Source organism: Numida meleagris, chromosome 2, assembly GCF_002078875.1.
Source record: "Numida meleagris isolate 19003 breed g44 Domestic line chromosome 2, NumMel1.0, whole genome shotgun sequence".
In the NCBI taxonomy this organism is placed as follows: domain Eukaryota; kingdom Metazoa; phylum Chordata; class Aves; order Galliformes; family Numididae; genus Numida; species Numida meleagris.
Window position 1 is genome coordinate 63133996 of NC_034410.1, and position 14055 is coordinate 63148050.

The 14055-nt window shown below is 40.0% G+C and overlaps 1 protein-coding gene across 9 annotated transcripts in view; it reads right to left on the reverse strand.

Annotated features, from left to right (window-relative positions):
- FARS2 (phenylalanyl-tRNA synthetase 2, mitochondrial) overlaps positions 1 to 14055 on the reverse strand; it is a 288269-nt gene that overhangs the window by 117910 nt on the left and 156304 nt on the right. For all 9 annotated transcript variants that reach the window (XM_021388665.1, XM_021388660.1, XM_021388659.1 and 6 more), the window contains exon 7: positions 8911 to 9062. In XM_021388665.1, coding sequence (XP_021244340.1) covers positions 8911 to 9062 — 152 coding nt within the window. The remainder of the gene's footprint in view (positions 1 to 8910; positions 9063 to 14055) is intronic.

Here is a 14055-nt window from a genome sequence, read left to right on the forward strand (position 1 = left end):
TGTGATGCCTCCTGTGAAGTGCTCTGGGAACTGTGGCACAGATTTCTGAGTGGCATCTGAGACCTGGTGCTGAATGGCTGACTCCAGGTTGACATGATGAAAAAAGGTTAAGCTCTTCAGCCGAGCAGCCTCTTAGAAAGATTCATTGTGACTCCAGCTATCCCTTTTCTATAGCAAAGCTATCCTCTGTATCTGCCTGAATACATAAGGGAGTTGACATTTGTCTTCCGTGTGGCTCATGTACTTAAGTTTTCCTCTCTTCTCATTACCCGTGAAGGGTGATTACATTTCTTACGGAATATCACTGGTGATACATCACACTTCAGGACTGTGTTCCCCCTGCTCTAATGGAAACCTGTGGTTACCTCATCCTTCTCCTTTCTTGAATACCAATCCTCCCACAAGTCTGTGTGCTAGCCACCAGCATCCTACCAAAGAAGAATAATGGGACTCCCACTAAAGCTCATTAATAGTAAATTATTTTCAGTTAGTGAAGACTATTTTCTCAGTGAAGTCTCTGAAGAGTGAGGACTGTACAGCAAAACACTGTCTGCCCCACAATTGATTTGAATGCAGTGGTCTGAAGGAAACCTCAGACTTCAATAGTGAGCCGTTAATGGCTATTTGTGTGGTGCTTGTCTGAATATTGAGAAAAGGAGGAAAGGTACAGTCTTCGTCATCAGTTGATTATTTTTTGTTCCCCACAAAACATTCTTCGGATAAACATTGGAATCAGAGGTCTGAATGGGCAGTCACAAGTGGTGGAAAAAGCCATACATCAAATAACTCTCACTTCATCGTATAAAGCAAGAATTTATTCAGTTTTCCCTTCTTGGTAAAACAAAAGATAAGGCATTTACTGGCATTTTTGAAATCCATCTTTCTGGCAGATGAAACAAGAGATGAGCCCAGAATAAGCAGATGATGAACAGTTCAAGGACATGCTGTTTCTAAAGGACAGATTCCTCTGTCCCTCTCTCACTCTTCTGATAGCTCATTATTACACTTTCAGATTTAATTCCAAAACAGGGAACAGTTATCTGTGGGACTTCTGAAGCAACCTGAGGAAATTAGGCATCTGAATCCACACTGGTATTCAAAAGCTCTATGACAAGCATTTAAAAACCTTTGAAGAGGATGCTTAATAAAAATATGCAGACAGATTCCAAGTCAACACATGTACACACACTAAACATAGCTCCGAAAAGGTCTACTTCCATATCAAACAATATGTTCTGGCTCGTGCCATAACAGTGTACGATCACATTTCCTATCTCTGACTTCACCTCGCAGATACTATAGAGAAAAGGAACAGAATTGGTTGAAATTCAGAATGTCTGAAACACTTGAAAAAACCTTTTTAAAAATATATGTCTATTCATTCAGTTAATTCTCTACATTAATTTCAATATGGAATGTTTTTACTGGGGAGGAAGAAGAATTAAAAGCTTTTTAGTTCAATTTCCTCAAAAACAAAACCAAGCAGATGGCGGCCCTGCACTCAGTGAATGCTCCCACTACTACACAGGATATCTGGAAAAGCTGAACTCAGTCACAGTCCTGGCAGGGGCAGCAAGGCACCAAGGCTGCTATCATGTGAGAAGTGCAAGACACCCCAGAGCCACGTAGCAACCAGCACAGCAGAGCTCTACCTTGTATTTACAGACGTGGAGCACAAGTTTGAGCTTCTGTAAACCTCTAGGGAAGTAGGATGAAAACCTCACCGTCTCAGCACTCAGGTGGCAGATTGTCTGGGCTCTGGTAGGACATGACCAGAACTCATTTGTCTTCAAAAAGTATCTCTGTCAGGGCAGACCAGTGTTCACTCTGAACAAATTTGGTCAGAAAGTCCCTGACCACCTCTAAGTAGGAGCTGCGGTGAGAATGGAGCTGCTATTTCTATACAGCTGTTTTTCAAAGAAGAAAAGACGGGGAAGAGGAAGAAGTGGTTGGAGTCAATCTGAATGTGGCTGTGGTCGCTCTGAATGCAAATCAAGCAAATACCACTGGCTATCCATCAGGATGGCCTAGGGCACAGGGGAATGCCTGACACAAGCAGATCAGAAGCGAAACACTCTCAAAAGCATGTAGCCTCCATCATAGGCACATTTTCCAAGTTGAAATCTCTAAGGCAAAAGAAATTACAATCAAAGTTCTCATTCATAGGGGAAAGCAGGTGACACTGTTCCTGGTTGTGAGAAGAAAAAAAGAAGAGGGATTGGGGGGCACTAATGCAGTGTGGCGTTAACTAGCCACAATACATCCATAATCTCCAGTGACAGCTGAAGAAAGGGTAAGAAGTCAATCCATAACCAGAAACAGAGTCTCCCATAAACAGTAATTGACTTCAGGACTTCCACTCATTTCATCAAATGAGAGAAAAAATTCCAGAGCTGGAGAATACAGTTTATTAACAGCAAACCAGTCCTCTGACAGCTATTGTCAAAAGCAGCTTCTGTGGTTTTTTTGTACAGAAGATGCTGCTGGGACTTTGCCAGTTCAGCAGTTAAAGGTAATCTCGAATCCCACAGCAAATTGTAAAGTGCTCAGGCTGAAGAACAACAAGGCGTTCTGGGACTAAAGTGATTGTTTTAATTTGCGTAATACTAGCAGCAAGCAGCACTTTAAAATTATTCTGCCTAAGTCATCTGCTCCAGAAGAAAGACAAAACCATGATAGAAAAGAGTCTTCAAGAACCCAAAAAGATTTAACTAGGCCAAGTGCAAGGTGTTGCACTTGGGTTGGGACAATCCCAGATATGAGAACAGACTGGAAGAAGAACTTGACAGCAGCCCTGTGGAGAAGGACATGGGAGCTCTGTTGGACAAAAAAACTGGACATGAGCCAGCAGTGTGCATCTGGAGCCTGGAAGGCCAACAGCATCCTGGGCCGCAACAAAAGAGGGGCAGCCTGCAGGGATAGGGAGGTGTGGATGAGAGACGAAGCTGTGGGTGCCCCACCCCTGGAGGTGCTTGAGGCCAGGTTGGATGGGGCCCCGGGCAGCCCAATCTGGTGGATGGCATCCCTACCCACAGCAGGGGGTTAGAAATGGGCAGGCTTTGAGGTCCCTTCCAGCCCAAGCCATTCTATGATTCTGTGAAATTAAGCAGATCTAGAAGTATTTGATTTCATATGTATTTTGATAAGGGAAGGTACAAGAGATCCGGCAATAAAAAGGAAAATAATGTTATAAAGTTTCCAAATATGAGGCCACAGTACAGTTACCTAACAGCATGACAGCAGTCAACACACTTTTCCTTACCTCACTTAACAGGCTATTACAAATGTGCAGATATCACTGCAGAAGTGTGCAAGTAACTCACTCAAAATCAAGAATAAATATTTTCTTACCTTTTCTCCACTTATATTTTTAACAATGTAGCAAATCAATCCACCCACCTCTTACTGTCTCCCACACTGCTTTTTCAGTGTATTTTTAGTTGTTCTAATTAAAAATTTACCTCTCCAGTACCAGTGAGGACACACTGCATTTCTTGATTACAGTTTTGTATACTTTTTTTCAGCCAAACTCCAGATCTCCCTTACAAAGGAAACTGTGGAGGCATATCCTTCCTTCCTTCCTTCCCTTCCCTTTCTACAAAAAAAAAAGACATGTTAGAATGAAATTTTAAAGAAGCAGGCCCAAGACTGGTAGGAAAACCATCTCTCTGTAGAACTCAAAAAACACCTTTCCGGAATAGGGATGTGAGCCTGTCACACTTGACAGGTTTAGGCAAGGCACGAAAGAGAAAGAGATGCAGCACGCTGAGCTGAAGAAAACACTTGCAGGGCTGCCCTCCAGCCTCTCGTCCCCTGGTCTGTATATACAGCCAGGGCTGCCCCATCCCAGGTGCAGGATCTGGCACCTACTCTTGCTAAACTTCAACTAGCTGGCAATTGCCCAGCTCTCTCATTTGTCAAGATCTCTTTGCAAGGCCTCTCTGCCATAGAGGGATTTAACAGCTCTTCTCAGTGTACTATCATCCACAAACTTACTCAATGCGAATTCAAGTCCTGTATCCAGATAATTTATAAAAACATTGAAGAGAACTGATCCTAAAATGGAGCCCTGGGGAACCTCACCAGTGACTGGTCACCAGCCTGATGTAACTCCCTTTACTATCTTTATTCTTTACTACCCCTGCAATTTGATTTGTGCGCGACTGCAATACTTAACCTAATGTCTCATAAATGCAACACAATGCTTGTGCTGGAATTCTCTTGATGCTAGCTGTTTTGCTTACTCATAAGAGGCAGAGACTCTTCCATCGTCTGATTACCATCCCACCAGTCTTCTATTTCTCTGCGAAGACTGTTTCCTGTCTGAAAGTCTTGACCACTGTGAAGGGAACTATTTTCTGATTTAACTTCTGAAGGACATTCATACTGATCAGAAATTTGTGATAAGCAGTAGTAGATTTGCCACTGAAAAAAAGTAAGTGAAAATAAGGGAAAAATTGACTAATTTTTCTCCTTTTAGTATCAATATAGACCAGAGTATTCTCTTTGGTTTTGGAAATATTTGTTCACCAGAATGTTCCAAAGTGAAAAATGTTAGTCGCAAAACATTATTCATTGTGTATTTGCACAGTAATACCTAAAGGTCCTGGAAGATCTCTGAGGATTTGAAAGAAACAAATTCAACCAGGTAGCAGAAACAGTGCCGTTACCTTCTGGTGGCTGGTCACACATGGGTCCCACAGCACTCAGGAACTGACAACTTGAAGCAAATCAAAGTGAGCTGATTTTACAAAACGTGCATAGACAAATATGTTTCACTGATCAAATATACAAAAATCTAAAAGTTCGCAGCTATCGTTTCAAGCAAAGGAGATCTTAAATTTGCAAGGTGAACAGTGGAAAATATTTTGCTCACTGCTATAAGGACATTTCTTTTCGATTCAGCTTGCCGTACAGATACTCCAATACTGTTCTTGCCACAGATTCACTCAATTTCCTGGGCATTTCAGCAAAGCCACAACTTGTTCTTCATATCCATTAATTTATTCTCTATATGCCTGGATATCAGGTGTGATACAGCCATATTGTGCATTATTCACACTGAGTGAAGTTACATCAACTGTGGTCTCAGCCTGGTATGGCATTGATATTCCAGGAAAACCTTAAAAATCAGGTGACAGTGGATCTTACTTTCTCATAAACATTGGGTCATGCTGCTCTGTGATGGTCTTTTACCTAAGGAGTGATGAGAAGGTATCAACAACAGATGGGATTATCCTCTGTACGTGTATCCACGTACAACTCACTCCCTTTCTCAGATTCATGTTCTCAATGCATGAGCTACATCTCATAGGTGCTGCTCCTCTCCTGCTCAAGTAACCCCTATTCCCAGATTTCCCATATTGATCACATGTCAGTAGATCCCCCGACCAGTTCCCTGGAATCCCAAATTTTGTTTAGCTGCTGGGATCCATAGGGTGGTCTCCTCTTCTGTGATACCTCATGAACACATTTGTAACAGGGTGGGGGCATATAGGATTGCAAGACACCTGAGAAGTCCACGTTCTCCTTTTAGTTCAAAACTTCTGAATCAAACAGAACATATGTGGTTGTAATAGTTGAGCTGAAACTGAAGAGTTCTGTGAATCACAGGACTCTTGCTGAGCATCCTGACAGTTATCTTAGTTTTCAGAATGACTTTACGTAAAAGTTACATACCGCTATTTAGTTATATAAACTCAGTTCTCTGCTTGGAACAGAGGACCTTGGATTACTTTGCTTTGTCTACTTGTTGCACTGGTCAACAGGAATATAGAGGAACAACAAAATTCAAGAAAGGTAAACACAGAAATGTCTACATCTCCTACCTAATGCTAGTATATTACTTCCTAATATGTAAAACTTGTTTTTCCACCTCAAAGTGAAATAATTTTCTGCTTGTAACATTTCACAATTAATCTAGCCCTACCAGGCTGGAATCTATCACAATTAGTTTCAGCTGTCAAGAAAAACGAAAACAAAAATATTTGCAATCTAAACTGAACCAAAAATTTATTTTCTGGAAAGCCTTACTCACTGACCTCACATTACTCAGTTTACCTTAATGCTGTGTCTTTTTAGTTAAGTTTATCTAAGATGCGCTTAGGTTGGAACAGTTCTTAATTAACCTACCACAGCAACTTGGTTTTCTCCTAAATTCGTGCATTTCATCAGGGAGAACACTTCCTGCTATGTCTTTAATTGCCTATGTTTTCCTGGAAGATAGCTCAACATCATCACCATACAAAAATAAAATGTATATATTTATATATTTATTATATATATTTTTTCCCAATCATCTATTCCTTGTTTAAATAATTACTTCTCTCATACTTTTTTTTTTTTTTTAGGTCTTTGAATCACAGAAAAGTCTGTAGATAACTACACAGTATCACAGAGACAGCCTCTATGAAGGACCTTAATTAAAATACATCTTTCTGTGTTCTAAATTAGTTTTATTTGTACAGCATTTTCTTTATGGTTCTATAACTAAGGAAGGTAGTATAAGAAGGAAAATAAGACTACTAGATGTGCTAATTCATCTCCCCTTTGCTTCTATTTGCAAAAAGCTAGTATTTTTAAAGGATGTAAACTCTGAACTTTAAATTCCAGTAATGATTAACTACATACACGAACGTATCATGCTGCTAATAAGTAACTAACATTCAAGACAGTAGCGCTGCTGGCTTCCCTATCCTATACACTTTTCTCCCATCCTCCATACCAGAATCACTACAAAGTCAAGATCATGATTACATGCATCTAGATCCATAACATTCAGATCCATAGCAACACTGAGTATCTCTTTTATGTTAATTTCCCTGCCCAGAGGCTTTTCTGCAACACCGAATTAAAGAAGCTGCTGTACCATTCCTGTAACAAGGCAATTATCTTGGAATTAAGACTAAGCAGAACACGCTTCTTTTCAAAGAGTCAGTCTTCCAAAGGCTTTAAAGAACAGACAAAATGCTGTCATTACAATGTCATCAACTGAAGAAGTTTCATATTTGCACACACCCTGTTCTAAGAAGAAAGGGCAAAGTAACCATTATGGCTGAGGTACTCTTCATCTGCAATTTTTTTTCCTTTTTAATGAGGTAGATAATCTCCTTAGACTGCTGTTGTTTTTGCTTTTATAACGGAGCATTTTAAAAGATTCCTTTTTACTGTTACTGCATTTGAATAAATTTAAGGGACTGCATCACTCACCAACAATCCCTTAGTGACACCTGCTCAAATTCTTCAGACCTGAAGGTGATAAATGTTTCCACCCCGTAGTATCAATGCATATTTGGATGTCCGCTGAGTAAGGTTTAATTGCTTTAGAGACAATGCTAGGAAAGTCCTAAATTTGTGTGAAAATTCTCAATGAGGAGCCATCCTTCCCCATCCATTTGCATACATCACAGAGGAAAGCAGAGATACATCCCTTACAGAGGAAGAAAAGATCTGGCATTGAAGAACTGTCCTCCCTGCTATATATTCAGGTATACGTCAAAGTATATCAGAAAAGAAAACACACATATACACTAGAAATTCAGAGTACTGAATCCCATCCCCACTTTACCACTATACTAAAATGGATTATTCCAATTAAAGAAGAGGAGCACTACACATCAGCTGAGTCGTGACTGACACAGCTTTGCTGCTGAGGCTTTCCCTGTATAAGCAGATTCCTGAAACCAGCTGCAGGACTAATCACAGAATAACACTGCCTCAATGAGAGGCCACAGAGAATAAGATTCTGCCAAATCTTTATCCTTGGCAGAGGTGCTCATGCTGATTTTCCCCCAAGAGAAGATGTAACAGCAAAGATTATCACACTGGGTATCACCAGGAAGAGTGTAGACTGAAAGTGGAACAGAGGTGTTATATGTACAATAAATATTCAGCACAGGAAAGCAGAAAGGACTAGTTCTAAAAATGAGTCCAACAACCCAAATTCTACAGATCACTTTGATATTAATTGTACTGGATCAGAACTGTCAACACATCAAATTCATAAGAATAGGTCAAATACCTGAACGTAGGAAGAAATAATCTATAGCTGTTGGAGCACAACACAAACAATTTCCCATCATCTTAAAGTAATGCTTTAGTTAGATTTGCTACCTGCCTTTCTATAGTGAAAAAAATAATAGAAACAACAAAAAAAAACAACCTACCCTCAAAGAGGAGAAATCATTTTAAAGCCCAATTGGGTAGCCAAAAGTATATTTACTTCCTGATTTGGAAAGAACAAATTGAAAAAACAGTGCATATGGAATAGCTGATACTTGTCAATTTTTGACACAACTGATACTATCAGTTGGAAAATCAACCTGCACACCCGGAACAGTTGTGCTAGTGCTGTTACATAAACAAGAAGGTATTTTCAAGCCTGAGAGACTGTTCAGCAACATAAATAAGCATCAGAATGAGGAATAAAACATATTTTTCTGCCCACTGAGCACCAACAATAGTTTTCTGCAACAAATCATTATTATCCCTGATATTTATTGTAAAGGCCTACTAGTGAATCTGTACTAGAACAAGAAAAGAAGGGGAAAAGGAGACAAACATTAGCCATTAAGCAACAAACATGGCTGGAATATCAGATATATTATAGATAAGAGTGTATTGCACTGGCAGACACAGTGAGGAAGGCAGTCGTTCACCACAGCTGTGACTACTTAGGCACAACACATCGGGATTGCAGTCTGAATACCATAAGCACAGTAGTAATGCGAAACTAAAATTCAAAGACAATGTTTTTAATCAAAAGGATTTACTGCTGAAAGTGTTGTAAAAATGCTTTGGAACTGAAAAGCAAAATGCATAGACACTGTAAGAATCAAGAACTTCTTGGTGTATAGAACTGAAATACTCCTATTCTGACAACAGGAAAAATTTGTTAAAAGTTTTACTTACTTTGGATGGGTATATTCATCCAGTAGGACAACTTTTTCTATCAGGTCTCCACCAACACTTCGGGCCAAGTCATAGAAATCATTCTTAGAGTATGTCTCAGTAGGCAGCCAAAAGGAGATGTCATTGATCAAAGGTGGGTATCTGCTGAGTGGCTAGAAAAATTAAAAAAACACACTTTTTAAAGTGGCTGGCCTTGGCAGGAAGCTCTGCGACTCTGTTTTGATCTGATATAATACACATAGCGTACACTTTGAAAGCCTTCTGAAATGTTTTTTGAAGTGCAAACTGACCTTGTAAACAACTGAGATGCAAGATTTTGTATGTTGAAATGTCTTCTGGAGATCCCCTCATAACCACTTTGATTCATTCAGAGGAAAATGACTTCCAGCTGCCATTTCCTAGCCTGTTTAATTATCCACATCTTGCAGGTAGACAACAAAGATGACATCTTCAGTCCTTCCTCTCAACTTCATTTTTTTATAAACACGGTTGAACTTACAAGGGCACTCAAGTAAAAATGCAGATTTGCAGACAGGAAAAGCATTATTTATGAAAACTGTGAGCAAGAACCAAATTATTTTTTTTTCTACATGTTTTGGCTCTGAGATTTTAAGCGGAAGGAATAAAAAACTTGTTTGCTAAAATCGATATATGATCCTGAACACAATTCTGGATTACAGCTGCTTAAAAAGAAGAGTTCATTTCAACATGATTACTCTTTGGGTAAAATAGCACTTTTTAAAAGCATTTTTCAGGTTTTTCACAAATTTTCATGTATAAAATTTGTAGGTATTTTATATAATTGTTAAATAGCCTGTGTTTATCATTTGTACAATTTCATGCTAAAAAAAAATCTAATAAACAGGTGCTTGCTCATTAAAAGGTTACAATCAGAAACATGCTTTGGCTTAAAAAGGATCATTTCATTTCCCAGTGGGTTTTAGAGACAACCAAATATCTATAGCAAAAAAAAAAAGTACTGCTATTAGCATAACTATTAATTCCACAAATACCACAACAGTCTCTTAAACATAATGGCAAAACCATAGCATCTTTTCTCTAGACAGAAAGGCCTCATCTTGTGGTTAAAGTGGTATAACTTTTTATTTGCAAAAGTAGGAAGGTTAAGAAAACATGACAATTCTCATTTTTGATGAAACTTTCTTGGAGTCAGTGGGTTTCAAGTTTGCCTTTGCTGAGATGTGTTCTCCTCTGAGGGAAAAACAAATGGCATTGCTCTTCTTTCATGCCCTACAGGTCATGAAACACCTTAACTCTGCCTTTCATTAATGCACTGCATTTGAATGAACTACTTTTGCAAAAATTTTGGAGGTCTGCAGGAGATGAAAACAGCTTTTCTTATTTTGTTTATATGTTTATGACAGCTGATGTGTATACTTTGGTCCACTCAAAAATGTATTCCATGCCTGGGAATGTTTTATGATGGAACAGTGAAATCCTAAGTAAATACCTGCTGAAGCAATAAACCTGTTAAAAAGGCAAACTTACAGCATGCTGATTTACACAAATCCTGTTCTGTACTATGTAAACCAATCAACAAATATATGATAAAGAATATAGTGCAATTTTTAAATTAATAGCCCCTCCTGTGAATTACGTTGTGAATCACAAATGATTATTCAACTTGTTAAAGGAATTCAGTTGTCTAATGAATTCATTTCCTGTACATCAAATCAAAAATCTCCCACCATAAAGCCATCATACAAGAGCTCTCAATGAAATACCAGAAGCTAACGAATTAAATGTAAACATCTCCTCTGCTACACCAAAGTCACAGCTATAATAGCTGAAGAAACTTCTCAGTCAATGACCTGATATGTGTCTTAATGTAAATGAAGTTAAGATCCTGCAGTAGACACCTATATTCTAATACCATCCCAGTCTACCACAACTTTTACCACTGCTGTATTTCAGCATCCTACTGAGCACATTTCAGAGCTTGTAGGGACTGATAACTCCCAGCTTGCCAACTTTAAGTTATTTAAACAGAAATTGTGGCTCACACTCCTAAGCATGACTGGCCACTCACTCCATTGGGGCAGGTGACTTCTTTCATTCCCACAGATTCAAAGATGCTAGAAAAAAATAATTGAATGTTCAAGTAAGTCAGTAATACCCTAAAACTCAAGAGGAGCAGAATATCCCCAATTCATAGTGAGCGAGTGGTAGGAATCAATTTCAAAAGCAGCAGGCTTATGTCAGATACATAAAAACGGCACTCTTATTTCTACTGAAAATGTGGTGTACGCAGGGATCCAATGTGGCCAAATCCGGTAAAGTTACCCGAAGTCTGATTAGACTAACAGAGTAATCAGATTCAATATGAACAAAGACTCAGAGATGTAATAATCTGCAGGATCTGGCCCACCTTCTAGATAATCAAATCTGCAGGAAAACTGTTTCATTGAGTTAATCCACTGAGTTACTAACTTTGTGACAGAGTTGTAATTTTGTGTGTGTACAAGTGCATGCTTGTGCATGCACTGGGGGCATTATGGAGACTGGAAGAAAGAATGCTTAAAGCAGTAAGCGTAGCTTTTTTATTATTAGATACTAATACATTATCAGAGCCTTCAAATGTGAAAAAAATCTTTTATGGTAAAAGACAAGGCAATAATCCTATATTATACTTTCACCACCTGGCTACAGTCAATACTACTGCAGCAAGTATTGTATCAACACTAAAGCCAGTATAACGATAAAACTCCTAGTTCTCAAATGTATTGATCTGTTTGCTGTAGAGCTACATAATTGTTTATTAGCCACCCTTAAAATGTGAAAAGCATAGGACAAGCATTTCCAGCTGGCAGGTGAAGATGAAGTTACTACGTTTGTACTGAGACATCCCAGCAAACATCTACTGTGGCACAGGAGATCACTCCATTATGTGGGTTTTTTTTTGGTTTTTTTTTTTTCCGGTGTGTGTTTTAAAAGATTACCAAGCAAACCAAAAGAGGTTCAGAAGGCAGAACTGATCCCACTTGCATGAAGCTGCTGCTAGGTGCCAGTTAGTCCTAGTGGACAGCACTGCTGACGCACAGGCAACTCAGCTCCATTACTCTGGTTTCATCACAGTTTTGTCACCACTGTGCTATTTTAATGCTGAGCTTACTTTCCACTTCAAATACTGCAGTGCACTATCTAATACGTTTTTTGACAGTCTCAGAAGACAAGAGTGCTCTCCCAGTGATTACACTGTCTGTAAGTCTCCAGCGAGCCCAGGTTGTAGGGAAGGTTGTAAATAAAGATAGAGCATTTTTCAGTCAGTCTAGGTGATAGCATTTAGAAGCATTGAGTTAGGTTGTTGGGTTTTTTAAACACTGAAATATTCGGGGCTCTCCAGTTCAAAAAAGACAGGGATCTTCTAGAAGGAGTCCAGCGGAGGGTAACAAAGACGATGAGGGGCCTGGAGAGGAAAGGCTGAGAGGCCTGGGGCTGTTCAGCGTGGAAAGAGAAGGCTGAGTGGGGATCTCATCACTGTTAACAAATATAAAAGTGGGGGAGCCAAATGGATGGGAGCAGACTCTTTTCGGTGGCATACAGCAACAGAATAAGGGGTGGCAGACAGAAACTGGAGGACAGGAAGTTCCAGTTTCTATTGGAATACAAGGAAGAACTTCTTCACTGTTGAGAGTGGCAGAGCACTGAAACAGGCTGCCCAGAGAGGTTGTGGAGTCTCTTTTCTCTGGAGATATTCAAGACCTGTCTGGACACTTTGCTGTGTGACCTACTGTAGGGAATGTACTTCTGCGGGGGGTTGGACTTGATCTCCACAGGTTCCTTCCAACCCCTACAACTCTGTGATCCTATTACTCTGTGAAGTGGAAGCTTATGATGATCCACTCTCAGTGATGCATGCTTACCAGTTATTAGCCACATATCCTTCTCTGGCTAATCAATAAGCCAAGTACTTACTAACACTGCAAGCTTTTCCCTCTCGGGATGCTAATTTCAGTATAAAATGGAGTAGCTGCCTGCCCTAGCAGCCTGCCTGCCCATGCCTAGCAGTACCTGAATAGTGCATCACCATCCCCTCAGGGCTGTGTTCCTTCTACACAAGTCTGCCTCTGTGAACAGCTACGCTAGTTTACTATGTTCCTCATCCCCAGCTGTCTGCTCTACCCTTGCCATAGATTACCACCTCTGCAGCAGATGACAAAACCACGTGCCTGTTCCTCCATCACTGCAGTTCACAGTCTGGTGGAGGTAGCTGAAAATTGTCTTTACCTGGGGCTTGTGCTAATATAAACTGCATGAATGTTTGAGGCATTGGTGGACAGAAGGAAATACTTGGGCCGTGCACATTGCCACATCAGGGCACTACAGAGCAAAAGGAACTGTGTGGCCACCAGCAGAGTTCTCTGCTCAGCCATCAGGCGACTACGTGATCTGAGCCCGGACACCTCACAGCTGCGCAGGAGAGTGTACCAAGGCCAAACACCTCATTCCTTGAGGAAAAGGCTGGAGATAGTGCATGATCAGTGCATGCAAACCAGCCGGCACAAGACCACAGAACGCCTTCAGCCCGGAGCCCTGAAAAACAGGAAGACCCTCAGGGATTTCCACAAATATTTGGCATTAGCAGAAATGGTGTTTTCCCAGACACAAGAATCATGATTGCAACAAGCTGAGAAGTTTTGTGATGTTTTCATTCACTTGAGTGCAGTTGGAGTGACACAGCAAGGAAACTACAAACACAACAGAGGAAAAAGCTGCGTTTTGACAGCTGTGACACAAATGCAAGGTTAACAATGACATGTACCAAAAACTGGGTTAGCAACTCCACAACAGCCAAGCTATTAAAAAGCCAGCCATCACCAGTCTAGTCAGAAAAATATGAGACTTAGCATCAAAGCTGCCAAGCTTTAACAGTCCCGCGTCGCCCATGTTGTGGAGCAGTAAGAATGTAGTCCATACAGAATTTTAATGCAATGTAATATTCTCATTGAAATGAAAGCTACATTCTTGTAATAACTAAGCCTTTCTTAATGTATTCCAGGCTGAACCAACGTTCAGGGTTATTGCAGGAAATTTAAACACGCAACAGGCATGAAATTTGAAGTTGCAAATTTACAGCTGCAACTTAGCCCCCTCACATAATGAAGTTTTCTGTATTAGTGTGTA